This window comes from Cygnus olor, chromosome 27 (assembly GCF_009769625.2).
Source record: "Cygnus olor isolate bCygOlo1 chromosome 27, bCygOlo1.pri.v2, whole genome shotgun sequence".
NCBI classification, from domain to species: Eukaryota; Metazoa; Chordata; class Aves; order Anseriformes; family Anatidae; genus Cygnus; species Cygnus olor.
The window spans coordinates 689,978-707,295 of NC_049195.1; the positions used below are offsets into that span (position 1 = coordinate 689,978).

The following is a 17,318-nucleotide window of genomic DNA, read 5'->3' on the forward strand; positions in this document are numbered from 1 at the left end:
GGTTATCAGTCCTGAATGGAATCCATGTGAGCACTGCGTGTGCAAAAGGCTGGTGATTGTCACAGCTAAACAGTCTGGGTGAATCTCGGTGGGTTTTGGGGTAGCAGCTGCCACATAGTGCTGATCCCTGATGCCATCTCTAACCTATGACCAGGGACCATGTGGGGCTGGCTGGCCTGGTCCTTGTTAGTGTCAGGAATACACAACCCATGGGTTACACAGTGGTGTGAGCTTTATGCATCTGCAGTTCAAACCCTGCTCCTGCTAGCAGGGTCCCCTGAGCAAGCCAAGCAGCCTGTCTCTGAGGGCCACCACAAGCCATAGTCCCCACTGGACTGAAGGTGTTTCATGACATCCCAGCCCCATGGTTTTAACCCCAAGCCACCCCTCCTCTGCCTCTCATACTGCTTTTGTAGCTTCCTAATCTGGCATATGGATGGCAATGGTTTTTCCCCACTACCAGGAGCTTGCCATTGATATTTCAGCAGGTTTTTCTTGTCTGCATGGACTGGTGTGTTAAAGATATGGAGCGAGATGCAGGGCTGCCTCGTCAGGCTCTCGTGACCTGCAAAGCCATCACAAGGGCTAAATGTCCAAGCTTTACGTGTCATGCATCTGAGATCTGTCCTCACCATGCTAGCGTGCAGGCCAGGAGTTCATGTCAAAGAAAATTTGACTTTAGCTGTCAAAGCTGTAGTTGGGCAGGGACAGAAAGGAGGCTGGGGAAGTCCTGAACTTTGCTTTGTTTCTTTGGCTGCAGAAGCCAAGAAGGGAAGGAACCCTCCAAGAAAAGACAAGCACCGGCACCTCCAAAGCAGAGTGTTTCACTTCTGACATTTGCTTTAAGGAAAAAAAAAAAAAAAAAGACATGCATGTAGTCTTTTATTGTTTGAAACCTAAAAACAGGGCAAGAACTGCAGTGCAAAATGCAACCATCAAACATCAAACCTGTGACTGTCTGTCACATATTGAGTGGGTTTTCTACGCCTTGCTCAGTGCAAAACACTCCAATCTGGGGCTGCCAGCCTGGGTTGCGCAGAGCAGACAGGACCTGACTGATGCTCGTCGCTTCCGACTGATGCCCCGGGGTGTGGGCAGAGCAGGTGGCAGCCCAGGGATGTGGTTTTGGCTGCCTGCAGCTCACCCGTTGCTCCTTTTCCTCAGGCAGCTGCGTGCAAAGCGAGCGGCGAAGCGGTGTCAACACTCAGTCTCTGGTGGCAGCGATGCGGTCCACCTGCAAAAAGGAGAGCAGCCGTGAAAAGCGGAGCCTTGGCAGCAGGGAGGTGCAGCCGTGCTGCCGCTGCTGCTCGGATGGAGCATGCGGCCGTGCTCCATCCTGTCAGCCCCGGGATCCGCAGTGTGGGGTTTGGAAAGCCCCGGAGATGAGGCTTTTCTGCTCTCTGCAGTGTTGATCCTGCACTTAGACAAAGCAGGGCTTTGTGTGCGTGGGATAACAATCCCGGCTCGATGGGATTAGTCACTGTAACTGTGATACTACAGGAAAAAGCATGATGAGAGGGTTAATCCTGGCTCTCGAGGGACACACGATGCTGGGTAGCTCAGCTCTTTCTTGCCTCTCTGTCAGTGCCCACAGAGGCTGATGCTACTGCCCCAGTGCCTCTGGGGCTGTGGTGGGAGCTCGTGAGTGGCCGTGCAGTGCTCTGGGGGAGTTGGATGCTGGGGAAGTGGGGTTTGTCTTCTTGGGACATGGAGGTTCCTCTTGCAACATGCTGGGCAGGCTCCAAATGGAGCTGCAAATCCAGCACTGAAATTCTCCATCTTTGCCACACTGCACCAGCACCCTGGCAAAGCTCTGGCTCTGGAGGAACTGAGTCTGAGGCACGAACCAGAGCCCCCCAGCTCATCCGGGGCAAGGCAGACACCGCAATCAGCAGTGCTGGCAGCAGGCTCTGTGCCATGGCTTTGAAACAGCCTGTGGGTCACTCAGGACCATTCGCTTTGGGGTTTTTCTACCTGTTTGCGTTCTGGGAAGCAGCATCCACCCAGGTTGGGTGGCCTTAGGAGCCCCTGCGGTTCCTCCAGGCTTAGGTGCCCTAAACCATGCCCTGCTGTGGGGATGCCACAGAAACCCGGCAAGATGAGGGTTACAGTGCTGCTTACGGCATCTTATTTAACTGGGGGGGTGCAAGTGAGAGACACCGAGCGCAACTCAGCCCCTGCATCTGGCACTTCAGAGCTGCTCAAATGCTGAATAAACACATTAATGTTCAGAGCAACTGCTTTTTTCGAGGGAGATGGGAAAGGAGATGTCTGCAGACTGGTGTCGCTAACAGAAGTGTTTCTGGAGCTGATGGCATGTGAGGAAGGGACACAGTGTCAGTGTCTTTCAGCTCTGCGTGGAGGAAGTACATTTTGCAGGGCGACGTGAGACTCAGCTGACATCTCTGAGTGCAGCCTCTCGTTCTGCCACTGCCTCTCCCTGGCTAGAAGGGAAACCCGGGCTTTGCTCTGCCCTGTCCTGTGGCAGGCGTTTATTGACAAGTCATTTTGCATTCTTCTTCCTCTGTGTTTCCAGTCATAAGATAATGGCAGATATTTCCCTTTGGAACAGGACTTTATATAGGGCTTCCCACTGTGGCTGAAACAAGCAGAAAACATCGAAGACCACGGCATTCCCAGGCTGGTGAGCCCTTCTCCCAGCCTAACATTTCCCTGCTTGCTTCTACTGATGAGAAAAGTGTTTCTTAGCTGATGTTTCTGCAGTGTTAAAGCGCAGTTCTCTTTTTTCTGTGCTTGTAGAAACTACCCACATCTCCTGAAGAGAAGTTTGTCTGGAGCTGTGACCAGCATACCCCAATTATCCACAACCCTCTGGCTGCTGGCCTGCCACAAGCCAGCTGGTTGCATTAAATTGAAGACAGATACAATTAAATTACTTGCTTTATTGCTTTTCCATGTAGTGTATGCCCTGATACCACTTGGACATGTGGTAACCCAAACAGGACTCTTCCTGGAGAAATGTGACAGAGACTGCTGCCTCAGGAGCAGCTTTCAGCTCTAAATTTTTCACGCAGCTCATCCCCCTTGAGGGCAAGGACTGTGACAAGCCCTTGTCCCTGGCTGGCAGCACCTGGAGGGCTGAGGGCAGATGGCTTTGGTCCGCACTGATCCCTACATGGACCCAGTGACCTACAGCCCTGCAGCCAAAATTCCCTCCAAACCTGGCTGTCCTGCTCAGAAGCAGTTGGCTCATGCCTGCCTCAAGCCCCACTTGCCCCCTGCCTTACTTGGATGTGGTCTTGCAGGGACAGTCCTGGATGCAATTCCTGTAGCCTACATGTTAAGCTCTGTCATGAGCCCTTCCCCAAGGCTGTCTGCCAGTTATGCTAAGGGAGGTGATGTGGCTGTTCCGTAGGCTCAGGATCCCCCGTGGAGCAGAGTGGGTGAGGACCGCTGCTCTCCTTGAGCTGAGGACTCCATGAGCAGTGCAAGGCACATTCACTGGGTCATCCTGGTGTGGTTCAGCAGGATTTTTTCCTGTGTGCATCGTTTCCAGCTTTGTGCAACTCTGAAATTCCCCCCCCCACCCCCCCCACCCCCCCCGACCCCTACATTCCACCTGGCAGTGGCTGGCTGCACAGGCTGGCTGCTGCACTTCTGGGGAGGTCATTGCCTGAATGTGAGCATCCTGTCTTGGCTTGGGGAGTATGTGTCTTAAGTTTTCCCATGGTAGACCAGTTGGGGCTGCTTGGATCGACGATAACTTTGATTTTCACTGGTGTTTCTAGCTGGGCTTGGAAAAGCTCATCTTCCTGATGATGGAAAATGATGAAAAAAATAAATAAATACAAGAGGGAATGCGAGTCCCTGCCACAGCTTAGAGCAGAACTGTTCAGCCGGAGACCACAGGGGCTGTTCAGTCTGTTCACCCGGTGCCCTTGTGCTGGTCTTGTGGTGGGACTGCAAGTGCCAGAGAGAGGAGGTTTTGTGGCTGAAGCTGGGATTTCCCAGCACAGCTGTGCCAGGAGCCAGGGCTGACAGGCCTGAAGGATGGCTTTGGCTACGGAACCTACTTCCAGGCACATCCTCAGGGTGCCAACGCGATGAGAGTCATCCTGTGAGGGCAGACAGTGTCTTGCCCAGTATTGGGTGCTAGAAAGCACCCACCTGTGAGCTTCAGGAAGGCTTGTTCCAGCGGCAACTGGCATTAGCAGGGAGGACAGGCAGCATCTCCATCCTAGCAATGACTCCGTGGTGCACATGGTGACGTAGTTTTATGCATGGACAGAAATGAGAGGAGCACGGAGGTGCTGATCCTGTCCCTTGCAGGTTTGCTCACTGCTCCCCCTTCGTGGTGTCCCTTCGGTGCTGGCCAGGTGTGAGGTTTGCTTGTGCGGGGTTGTCTCCTGCTTAATAAGGGCTTTGGGTGCCCCCACCCCCCGGCTCCCCACGCACAAGCTCCTGGACCCCATTGGTGCCTGGCTGTGAGCTGCATGGTGCCGCCAGCGTCTCCAGCGCATCCGGGCTCCCCACAGCTTTTGGGATCTGGTGTTACAGTAATCTCACTGCTTGCTGTCCAGATGCAGGCGAGCAGCTTGTTTGTTTAAAGTTGTTTCCATAGGAATGCGTAAGGATCATGGGAACATATTTTATTTGACCTTAACAATAAAGAATGAGACTGAGGAGGGGGGAGGAGTCCTGTCACGTCTGGTTTGTGGGTCTCTGAGGCTGGGTAACCACTTTATCACTGTATGGACCATCTTAGCAGGCCAGCTTGCTTTTTTTTTTTTTTTCTTCTCTTTTCCCTTTTCAAATGCCCACAATGTATTCCAACCAGCTGATAAAAGCAAGGAAATAGGACAGAAATAGCCTCTTCAAGGCACACAAGGCAGCTTCTGGGTCAGGCCTGCCATAGTCCAGAAACCCTGAGCAAGAGGTGGAAAAAAAAAAAAAAAAATCAAAAAAGCCAGATTGTCCAAATGCAGGCGCAGGTTGCGCCGCCGATGTGCGCGACTGGTCACAGCTGTCGCCACAATCTGTCTCTGCCTGTGTTTGCAGCACCGAAGCAGTCGGTACCTGAGGGTTCGCCTTCTTGCTGCTGTGGGCAATGCCAGAGCTGCTCCTGTCTGCCACCTGCAGCGCAGGGCCCTTGCTCCTTGGACCTTCCAAGCCGCAGGAGCTGGAAACGTGGTGAGCCAGACGGAGACGTAATGGCAGCAGTGAGATGCTGGAAGAGCTGCCCAGCACTGAGGGGCGTGGGCAGGGGGGAAGGCAGCTACTGAGCTGTGGGCCTGGCCAGGAGGCTGCACTGAGATAACTCTGTCCCCGTTTAAATGTTTCCCAGGAAGACCCATCAGCTCTCTAAAGCTAAGGCACTTAACTGCTCCTCTTAGCACTCCGAGTACCATGGGGCCGCTGTGGTGCTGCAGGGTGATGCTGTGGGGCTGGTGAAAGCACCAGGAGCTCAGGTCCCACCAGCCCATCAGTCTGTATGGTGCCTGGTGTACAAACAGGGGTCGCTCATCCACATTGCGAGGCAAGGAGCATGGATGACTGCTTTTTAGGGGAAAAAATACAAAACTAACTTGTTTCTAAAGGGGTGTAAGGGTTGCATGCTTTTCTCAAATCAAAAAGGAAATGCAGTCTAGGAACACCAGGCTGTCCCGCACAGCAAATCTTACTGACATATAAGAAAGGCTCCGCTGATAGTTGAGTGTTTTTGTGAAACACCAGCCTGGTAACTGGGAGCTTGTTTTACACCATCACCTTTTTGTTCCACCTATGTACAGCAAAAATGCTGCGGTGTGCTGGTCTCCTTTCCACGCCTGTTCCTGGGGTAAGAATTCCCCATGGGCTGGCTGCTAGCTTCCCACTCAGCATCTCACAGTCACCTGAGAGCTGGCTTGTTTTTTGGGGGGAAGTGGCATTTCTCTGATTCCAGCCGCAACACAGGTGCCTTCTGTGTGAGCAGTCATTGTATGGGGCTCCTGGTGCGCTCCACGGTGGGGGATGAAGAGCCATTGCCACACAGCAAGGGGAGAAGAAGGTGATGAAGGAACACCATGCCCCTGGGCTTGGTGTGCACTTGGCACAGCGCTCCTCCTAGCAAGACCCCTGTGCAAGGGCCAGCGAAACTTTATAACAGAAAAGGAGTCCTTTAGGTAAATTAATTTAAGAAGCTTGCATGGATATGCAGTCAGCAGTTCGAGGCTCAGAAAAGAAACTTCACAAGGCCCACGCACAGCTCATGTGAAGGGTAGCTGTCAAAGCACGTTGCTCTAGAAGGGCCAAGGCATACTTTGGAGCAGGCAAGCTAGTGTAATTTTTTCAAACCAAGTGCTTATACCTGTCTGTAAACCTCACCATCTGAGACCCTGGCTGCATCCTTTTGCTTTTGTCTTCTTACTGTCATTTCTGTTGGCTTAAACTAAATGCAGTCCACAGTGCGTGTGCTTAGTTGCCCCGCATGGGGTAATAAGCAATGGAGAACCTGGGCAGCACCCCACGTGTACCCATTCCCTTGCTCTTCAAATGGGGCAGTTCCTGGGCTGCACTGAGGGAACAGGGTCCCGTGTCTGGAAATGCATCCAGGGCTGTGGAGCAGCTGGTGAGGAGCTCAGGTCTGGGAGCCACAGCGGACAGCCCAGAGAGGAGGGAGCCTGAGCACGGTGCAGCCCTGGAGGCACCTGAGGATGATGCTACACACAGCCACCTTGCCTTGCTGACTCCTTGCTCCCTCTCCTTTTAGCATCCTGAGCAGATGGGTCCTACAGCTGCACGAAAACGAAAGCCCAAAGCTTTGATCTGTTTTACTTGTTTTTGTTTGTGACCTTAACGCAGGCCTGTACTGCTGTTTCCTCCTGCAGTGCTGAGCAAGCAGAAGTGGACAATCTTGCTCCCAACATCTGGCTATGGTTTTTGTGCGTGGGCACTGACTTTAATTGCAATACTAAGAACGTGTGTGCATAGCTCCAAGGCACTAGCCTTCAAAAGCAGTCTTGTGACTTTACTACTACTTGTACAGGAAAAGTATTTGCAACAAGAGCAAGTCCAGGCTGCTCACTTTATTTGGGGAAATAAATGTCCATGTTTGATATTTTTCCCCTGCAGAGGTGAAGGTCCCTAAGGAAATTAATTCCTGAATGGCTCCAAGTGGAGGAGGGGTGGAATTCCAGATAGGCTTTTGTCATTGTGGGTTTTGCTTACAAAGTTGTCCACGCATTTTTAAGACATGAACAATCTCTAAGTCACCAGCTGTTGACTTACAAGAACTTAACTGTACCACCTCAGCACCCAAGTCATCCTGCACTGCTGGGGCAGCAAAGCAGAGCTGTGGTGCTCCCAGCCTGCCTGACATTACCCAAACTAGGGGCAGTTACAAAAAAGCTGAAAAAAAGAACTGTGAATTTCAAAATTGCATGGGGCATGTGTGAAGATCACTGAGCACAGGTTGTATCTGGGCTGTACTAACTGCTCTTTTGTTTTATCCAGTGATAGAAAAGTGGTTGTTAAATGAAAATGAAGGTACAGAAGGTAATACCGCCTGTTCTGCCTTAGGGATGTTTCATGGGCTTTCCTCTTCACTGTTTTTGGTTAGTAGCAAAATCAAGGATAGAAAGTGAGTTGAAATATATCTCAGACATGTTATTAAATAATAATAATAAAAAAAGCTTGGCCAGTTAGAAGAGAGTTAAGCTTTGGGTCTTTTTCTGCTTTGTATATATTGCCCTTAACTTTCACAGGGGTTACCTATTCTTTAATAGATGTAACTAAAGACCAGTAATTCAGTTTGTTTAATGTAGGGCACTTGATTTTATTCAAAGGGTGAGATACAAAAAAGTAAGCAAAAAGACAGAACCCAAATTATAAAACACTACAGACAAAAGTAAGACATCTTCTGCATACAGCACACAACAGGAAACACGATACAGACTGGTCCCCACAAACCAAGCCAGCTGGATATGTACAAGCACAGTACATATAGACCTAGAAGGGAAGAAATGGTGGTATTTGCCATTTCAAACGTCTATTTACATAAACTGAAGGCAAATAGTCTTTCCTTTTATTCAAGCCAAATACTTCTTTGCTGTTTCTTCTTCCTGTTTCTGATGTGGAAGAGGGACTCCAGGCTTTGAGGCAAGTTTGGTACATTCAGGTAGGATCTAAAATCAGCCACAGCTAAACACTGATGTGCTGCTGCATGGACTCAATTTCAATTTCCCTCTCCATCATATATGCTGCTGTCAGCCACCTACTTGTGGTGTCAAGGACTGCTAGTAACTACTTTAGAGGAAAAAAACCAACAATTTTGCACTAATATTTTGGTCTTCCTTGTGCCTTTAGACATTTCAATCTGCAGCTTAACCAAACCTAGTCTGTCTGTGCTAGTGTTAAGGTTCCAAATGGAGCAAGATTACATGTTGTCATATCCATGAGATCCCTCCCACTTGTCTCCAAAATGGTCTATGTGAAGCTTTCACTAATGCAGCTTTTGAATACAAAGGGGTTGAGACGTTCTGAACAAGGAGGTCAAGGCAGCTCTCTGGCTGGAATAGCATCCCCATATCAGTGGTACACAATTACCTTCCAGTCAGTAAGAGCATGCTAAAAAGGAGACAGCACTTCCCCTTTCAGTGCTGTACCTTACAAAGACAAGGCTACCCAAATACTGGTTTGGGCTCTTTATAAGCATGTGTATGCAGATGGTACTTACTCAGCTCTCACGTTCAGGAAAGAACTGTCTCTAGACTTTCTTCAGTACAGCTAGGAGGAAGAAACCTTTCTGGCAGAAGCATACTCCACAAACAAGTTTCCCATGTTTGTGGAATAACCTTACTAACAGTGTGGAATTTGGCTAAGATCTGTTATGAAGAAACAGCGTGCCGAGCCTGAAGTTCTCTGGTCTTCGGTAATTAGAAAAAACCCTAAGACCTATGGGGCTTGTACTTCCCTTTAAGCCTCTGCAGACATAGATGAGGAAAACAGTTACTTCAGTCAAAATAAACTATGACAAACGTATGAAGTAATAGGCAGCTGCTATTCCAAATGACAAAGGCCTTTATCTGTATTTACCTGTGGCTCAATTTTAGTGACAGGGCTACTGAATTTTTGAACACCTCAGTTAGGAAAGAGGGAGTTTTACTGGCTCAGTAAGCAAAACATTCATTCTGGAGAGCAGAAGACTGACTGGCTGTTAATAAATATCACAAGACATTCTGAAAGTTTTCTAGGGAAAAGAGAAACATCATCTGTTCATCAAAATGCAACACATCTACACAAAATGAGGTAAGGAAAGCTAAGAAGAGTCCTTTATACATTCTCACTTCACACAGGCATAGCAATTAACAACAATGAGATGCTTTACGGATTCCCTACCATGCTCATCAGAGAAATTCTTCATAGCAAGTGTGCTCTACAGCATTCTTTGATATTAAGCATTACAACATCCAACAGCCTAGTTGCAATTAGTGACTAAACCTCTGTTTTGGCAGGCAGATTTTTGTACACTTCAGGCAGTTCACTGGCAACTTGCAGAATACAGGGGGTGAATACTACCTTTACTTCTGACAAATGAAGTATTCGTCATGAGTTTTAATGCCTTAAATTACTAAGAATAAGGATTTGTCTATCACAGCATTAAAACCAAATAACTCAGCAATATCTGTACAGTTACACCCAACAGGAGAGTGTCAGACTTAAATTTCTAACTTAGAATCCTGTTCTTTGGTCCTCTTTGTACACAAGTTACTTTCATAAATATTTAACAGCCTGAATTATCAAACTTTTACTGAACAGCAATCTGTATTTTAACATGATGTCTACCATCCTGTTTGCTAGGAGACTTGGTAAGCTAGCAAACAATTATCTGTACAAGGCTAGACAAAAGCAATGCTTATTGTTTTTCTTCTGAATGGAATAGGAGAAATAGATCTTAATTCTCTTGCAGGTTCTTTCCCATTAGACACCATGCTAACAAGAACATAGGATGTGGTACCGCAAGTCCTTATGCTGGGGAGTAGGGGGAAGCCCTTCCTTGCTTCCCACCCTCCATGTTAAAGGTTCACAGTTTCCCTTCTCTTAAGAGAAGAGTGGGAGATGGAGGAAAATGAACTGTCTCCAAACTGTTAGTATTGAACATACGTCGTTTGTTCCTTAGGAGAAGTATCCTCTCAAATGAAGCAGGGAAGAAGTCTGCAAGTCATGTTTAGGCAGAGGCACATTAACTGTTACAAGTTAGTGCCTCATAGGCAAATATTGTACAAATAAAATTAAGTATTTACTTCTTTGCTCTTAAACAGACACTGGCAGCACAATGCATTCATAAATTAATAGTCTGAATACCATGTGTTAATAAACATACATACATTGGCTTTAAGAAACTGTTTCCAGGCAGGCAGCATTTTAATCTAATTAACATAATAAAACAGCCTTGAGCTGATACTGAATTGAAGTTAAATAGGCTACTGTGGTTTTATATAAAGTAGAATTGCTACACAGTCTTTGGAAACACCTCAGTCTGAGTAGTTGTCTTTTACTGTACAGGTCAGGCTGGATTACTACTACTTGGCAGTCATCTTGCAACCTGCACAAGGAGAGCTACGTTTACATTTGTTAAAGCAGTCTGGGGGGCAGCAAGTGATCTGGAATATCCACCATGACTTGTCAAGCATTGCTTTAAACCTTGTAGTTTGCTTTTCTTTTTATGCTGTTTGTATAAAGCTAATTCAAAGCCTACCACCCGGGCAGGAAATTCACCTTTTTGCATTAGGAAACACCTAGCTAACTGCCATTTAATGACTTTTTCAAAGCTGGTATTAAATCTTCAAGGCATATTTTCTGTGTAATTTCTGATTCTCTGCAAACTTGTTATACAATTATCAGTGTATTTTTTTTCACGTGTATCAAGCCTTTATCCCCTCCAGTTTTACAACTGCTGAATTTGACATAATCACATACGCCACTACAACTGTATGAACTACTCATAAATAAACCAGAATCCACGTATTTATCAGGGGACTTTGTCTAATGTAGTAAGCCTCAGAAAGCAATATTCAGTGTCGTCTCTGCCTGAGACAAGACAAAAACTTTCCTCTACACGTTCAGACTAGTAAGTGACCTGCAGCAACATAAAGCCCATTCCTTACAATCTGTTTGTAGTGCCACAGTACTCAGTTCAAGGGGAAAAATCTTTATCCCTCAATGCAGGAAGAGTGCTATTCGTTTAAAAAACAAACACAAAGAAAATCACCAAAACCCAGCATCAACAAAGCACCACCACAAACTGAGCACTGTTGTATTCCTGTTTTTCCTCACTTTGGCATGCATCCATTCTGAGTCAGACACTGCTTTCACTTACACTTGAAGGCGCGAGTTCCACTGTCTTCATGGGCACAACTACAGATACCTGCTGGTATTACATGGTGCGTTATGGCCCACCGAGTCTATGAGATTGTCAGTTGCTAGGTATTTGGCATAGATAAAACCCTTCTGAAACAAAATTACTTTCTTAGCACATTTACCACATGCCTAAAATTTCAGAGGCTGTGACAGGTCAGTTGAATTCCCTTTTACAAATGAGGCAGAAATTGACCCAAATGCTTGTTTACAGTTTCTCGCTGTTAAAATATCTGCACAAGCATGACCAGTAACAGCTCTTGTTCCAGTTGCATAATCTGGTATCCTGCTTCACTGCCTGAGAGCATGACAGGTAATTCACTGAATGGTTTCTCATCAATGACTGGAATGAGTCACACTGGATAAGAAACAATGACAGTATCTAAAAGTAAAGTGAAGGGCCCCTTACCTAGAAGGCTCAGTAATCTTTAAAGGAAACCATTTAATATCTTGCATGGAAATCTATTGTTCAAAAAACCCAAAGCTACTGACATAGCATGTGGAATCAATTTGACAATCACTAATGTAATGGAAGTATGGTGATCGTGTACACAAACGATGATTTACGAAAATAAGATTTACCTAGGGGACTTTAAAATCAAGTTATTTTGGTACCAAAAAAAGTCTTTCATTTAATTCCCCTTTGCCCCTATGATTCAGATGATCTTTCACTCTACAGTTACGGACTTGGCCAGATTTCTTGGAAAATCAACCTGCAGAGAGGGAGGAGAAAGAAGATGCTTGTGAGTATTTAGACACTTTCCTTGTGTATAACTTTGTAATGTATGGAATGTTTGCTCTGTGTTTAAATTGAAAATGACTGAACACATTTTCCTGTTAACTTAGGATAATCAATGCCAAAAAAGTCCATTGACTTCAGTTGTCACAACTCTGTCAAAAACTAAGGAGTTAGTCCCTTCAATGTAAATTGCTACAGTTCTCAAATGATAAAAGGTCACTGCAGTAAGTGGTAGAGGCCAGTGTCTGTATTAAGATCAAATAACTAACACAGACTCTGTTTTTTTTTAAACATCCTTCTGTTGATTTTGATTTTAAACTTCATTTTAGCTTCCTACCAGCTCTCCAGCAACAGTACGCTTGTACCAGAAAACAGACATGTCCAACTCAAACTGCATGAGGCTCAGCCAAGTGTAGTAGCCTGCCTTCACGTTTTGTTCACAAAAAGCTTCTGCAATTGTCAGGTCTACCATTTAACCTGGCAGTTCCAGTAGCTCAAGCAATCACACAGACAACCCCCACAGACTTCAAACTTCACCCAACACATCTTTTTCAGACCTGTAAATATCAAACACAAGTGCAGGAGGCTAGGAAGGGAACACTGTACTTACATCATATCCTCTGAGAACTGCAAGGTGGAAAGCCAGAAGCTGAAGCGGGATGACACTCAGGATCCCCTGCAGACAGTCCACTGAATGCGGAACTTTGATTGTTCTCTTATTGTTCTTAATTGTCTCAATGTCTTCCTTATCACAAATGATGACAGGTCGCCCCTGCAACAAAGGCAAATGTTGAAGAAAAACATGTCAGGAAAGGTTCTTTTCTCACTTCTGTTCACATCACTGGTAGCAAGAAATTTTTACTTAAAGGAAAGCAGCTTAGCATCACATGTGCATTCCAGTAGCATATTTTAAAGGGTAAACAAACCACACTAGGCTCCTGCATCTGTAGCCTTATGCCGGTGCACTTTTCTTATTGAAAACAAAAACAAAAAAACATCACTGCATTCTGCAATCGCAAGCCTGAGCACTCTGAAGTGTTACCTTCTCTGAGATCTGACAAAACTGGGAAATCACAGAGGTTGGAAGAAAAAAAAAAAAACAAACCTCCCCCCCCTCCCCGAACAACAAATAAAGGTTGCTAGCAATTGTTTTCTAAGCTAGTGAAATAATGTTAAAACTGAAAACTTTCCTCCTTCAGTACATGTAATACTATGCATCTAACAATGTTTTGAACCTAACCCATGCTGACATGAAGTCTTTAGCTTCCAGCTTCCATTACCCTGCAAGACCACTTGCAAAGACCTTTTTCCGAAGGTTAAAGACACCAGTCTCCCACCTATCTTTTTTCCAAAAAAAAAGATAGGGGGCTTCTTAGGCTGTGAAAAGCCCAAGAGGACTATCTACTGAATTCATATTTTAGGCAGTGACGCTAAAGCAAATAGTTTGGTACCTGCAAAACTGCTTCTATATTAAAACCAACAGTTCTGATGCACTGTAAAGTTTTACAGGTACTTACTTGTCGTGCAATGACCTGCTGGAGAGCATTCTGGCACTTAGCATATGTATGGTCTCTCATGATGATCATAATAACGGGCATGAGTTTGTCCACCAACGCAAGAGGGCCATGCTTCAGCTCACCTGCCAATATCCCCTCAGAGTGCATGTAGGTAATTTCTTTAATTTTCTAGATGAGGAAAAAGAATATTCATAAAGCTTTAGGCAAACTTTGTTTGTTTATTTTTATTATTATATAAACATCTCTGTGGTTTCTTCCACTTTCTACGTAATTTAAGTTTGTAAAAGTGTGTTCCGGCTCTCCTCAGATCCATTAAGTGGACAAGCCAGCCTGAAAACCTAAATCAAAGTAGTGCACCTGGGCTGAGCTGCTTATAGGCCATCACAACACTTACACCAAACCCACCACAGGCCTTATTATTTGCCATCAGTCAACACATATATCATCATAGTCTTGAACTGGGCAGGCCAATACAAAGATGACATTTACATGTCCATAGGCGACAGCACTAATACCAACAACAATCTCCTCAAAGGTAGAAACTACAACTCACAGGTTCTAGAAAGTACGTGCTCAGTTTTGGATGCTGAGGATTCCTGGAAATGCCACCCCAACAATTCAAAGAACTAAGTTTATTAGGGTGCCCAGTCTGTCACAGTAATTCAACGTGGATCTAAAGCATTCCCATTGTGAATGCTGAAACTACACCCTTTCAATCCATGGTGACCAGTAGCTGTTACATGAGTTGGGTATCTTTATATGGAAATAACAGCAGTGGTATGGTGAGTTCTAGCTATTCCACCCAGTATGTCAGCCAACAGGCCACAGCTGTTAGCTGCTTTTGAATCAAGTAGTAGTCAGGTATCTAACGTAAGTCCATAGCTAAGTGCATTTGAACCAGTTTTAAATAAAGAAATCTCTTACCAAAGCTCCCTCAAGACATGTAGCATAATGGTAGCCACGTCCCATGATGAGAACAGACTTCTGATGGTATAGCTCTGTGGCTAGCTTCTGGATCTCGTCATCCATACTCAGCACTTCTTTAATCAAGTCTAGAAGAGAAGAATTAAAGTTGTGCACATTTATATCCCTCTGCTTCTCAAACTGCTCATACTTCATATACACAGATAGCAATGACTTGCAGAGAGAGTGTACCCAGTATTTTAATAATCCAATGTAGTGGTCTGAAAGCATCAGAGGGAATGCAGTTGCAAAGAGTTATAACTAATAGTCACATTGCACAAATCTCATCCCCTCAGTCTTTCAAAAGCAAAGTTTGTGCATTGTCAAGTTCATCTATGCTACTGAATTTCATTTGGCAAGACACAATAAATGCAACAGTTTCCTACCTGGCAGTCCTTTTAGACCACGCATGATTTCCTTGCGTCTTTCTTGCACAGAAATTCTGTCATCACACATCATTAGAGCAAACATCACCAAAGAGACAAACTGGCTGGTATAGGCCTAATAAGGGAATGGGGGAAGAGGGAGAAAGAAAAAAATGTCACTAAGACAGTAAATGGTTGTCACCTGCTACAACATTCTTCAACTAGCTGCTGACTTTAGTCTTAGCATGTTTTTAAATGGTACCTTTCCTTCCAATTAAGCAGGAAAGACCAACATGAAATTCACATGGCATTTGCTCAAATGGAGGCTCGCAACGGCACAATCTCCTCAAGCTCCCAGAGATTAAGATACAAAGAGCAAAGTGGAATATTTCTGAGATTCCTGGCAATTAAATCCTATTTTCTGACTGTAACTGTGTCCTTCTTTCTCTGTTTGAGTGAGCAAATGATGAAAACACTGAAGACTAGAAGACCCAACAACTGAAGATGTACAGTGGTACCTCACTACTACATCTGGCCACTGTGACAGGACAGCTGGCTCTAGCTTTTTTGGACCACATGAAAATGCACATAGAATGCAAAGACTATTGAAAAGGTAGGGTGATTTCAAACCCTTCCTCCCCCCAGTTTGTTAAGAACAGATTTTGAACTCTTCAACTTGCAAAGGCTATATATTTCTCTAAAAGACCATAGTGACCGGTATCACTGACTCCAGGCACAGCAAAGTGAAACTAGCACTCAAGGAAATTCTATCTGCATAAACATTTAAGGCACAGCATCCAACATCTATTATAAAGTCTAGCCTCTGAAGTCCTTAAAAGACAAACGTTATGAAATGGTCTGTGGTTCAACAAGCCTTGGACTGAAGTTGCTTAGAATTCAGCTTAAGGTTTGTAGTAGTTCTATCCCTTTCTAAACAATAATAAAACAAACATCCACAGTGATATATCAGAGAAGACTTAAATAGCTCTGAAGGAATCTAGAAAAACTTCAGTTATGCTTACTAGCAGAGTTTGATACACAATGTGATCTACTTTGTTTTGGTTAGTACATAGTTGAAGGTTACATTAGCAAATAGCACTGAACAGATACGTTAACAATACTTGGATTGTTTGTAATATGTTCTCAAAATGAACCTGAATGTACATTCTTCCCTTACGGGGAGAATCTCTTCAAGTTCATATTTCATATACACACAACTTTGGTAACTCCCCACATCACCAGAGAGAAAATGCCAAATTCAATTACCTCCTAACTATAATGTTGGCTATATGAAAACAACCCAGGGACAAACAACTCGTTCAACTGTTTCTTGCAGGAGACTCATGAATTTTCCATGATCAAATTCCCCAGTGAACTATTAAACTCAAATGTGGTTTTTGGCTGAATTTATGTAACAGATTGACATCATCTCGCCTCTAAATATAACTAAATCAAAGCAGATTTCACCATGCAGAAGCACTTCATCGAAATGAAATGCAGCAAAGCAAGTTATTTTATACTGTATCACACGCAGCCAGATGCATCAACCAGAGAATAACTCTTAGATGGACATAAATACTGGTCTTCTTTAAAAGACCATTTCCCCATTTGCTGTTTAGTTACAGTTTTAATATCACACTTTCTTTGGTAAAAGCAGTGTGATTAAGGGTAGTTGTGTATTGCCTACGTTTCCAAAACCCTGTCTTACAATTTCTTTTTCCATATTTAGACTTTCATTTAAACTGAGTCTGCACCTCAGGACAAATAATGACAGAGGAGAGAACTTTTGCCTCTTAGGAAGTAGAATCAGCAATTACAACTGTTAAAAAGGGAACAAAGAACATTCAGAGGACCCATATAATAGCCAGCCCCTTCACAGGTGATTGAGTAAAATCTATGAACTTGTTATTTACCTTGGTACTCGCAACCCCAATCTCTGGTCCTGCATTGATATGGACTCCACAATCTGTCTCTCGTGATATAGAGCTGCCAACTGTATTAGTTATTCCTACGGTTAAGGCTCCTCTCTCTTTGCAATACCGAAGACCCATCAAAGTATCTGCTGTCTCACCTGAAAATACAAATATTTACAATGCTGCAATTTGGTATTGGTTACTGCTGACACTGAAGATGTAAAACAGCAGTGCTTTTCTAAATATAATCTCGTAAATTTGCATTTGTCTGTAAGTTAAAAGAGTTAGCAATTATGTCAGACCATGCACGTTGTGTTTTATCCCTAAAAAGAAGAGTGAAATCTAGAAAACACAGAACCTGAAGACAGTACTTATGCTGCCATGGTTAAAAAAACAACTTAAGTCCAAGTGTATCTCATTTAGCAAAAACAACTTCTTCCCCTTCCCAGTTACTAAATATTCACCT

The 17,318-nt window shown here is 44.7% G+C and overlaps 1 protein-coding gene across 5 annotated transcripts in view; it reads right to left on the minus strand.

Annotated features, from left to right (window-relative positions):
• Positions 1–869: 869 nt before the first annotated feature.
• GFPT1 (glutamine--fructose-6-phosphate transaminase 1) overlaps positions 870–17,318 on the minus strand; it is a 43,430-nt gene continuing 26,981 nt past the window's right edge. For 3 of the 5 annotated variants that reach the window (XM_040538256.1, XM_040538260.1, XM_040538254.1), the window contains exons 14-19: positions 16,853–17,010; positions 14,961–15,075; positions 14,536–14,663; positions 13,612–13,779; positions 12,705–12,866; positions 7,759–12,068 (exon numbers count right to left, since the gene is read on the minus strand). In XM_040538256.1, the coding sequence (XP_040394190.1) occupies positions 12,024–12,068; positions 12,705–12,866; positions 13,612–13,779; positions 14,536–14,663; positions 14,961–15,075; positions 16,853–17,010 (776 nt within the window). In that variant the 3' untranslated portion in view covers positions 7,759–12,023. Of the gene's footprint in view, positions 1,235–7,758; positions 12,069–12,704; positions 12,867–13,611; positions 13,780–14,535; positions 14,664–14,960; positions 15,076–16,852; positions 17,011–17,318 lie in introns of those variants that run through there. The other 2 variants (XM_040538259.1, XM_040538255.1) reach the window with 1 other exon arrangement.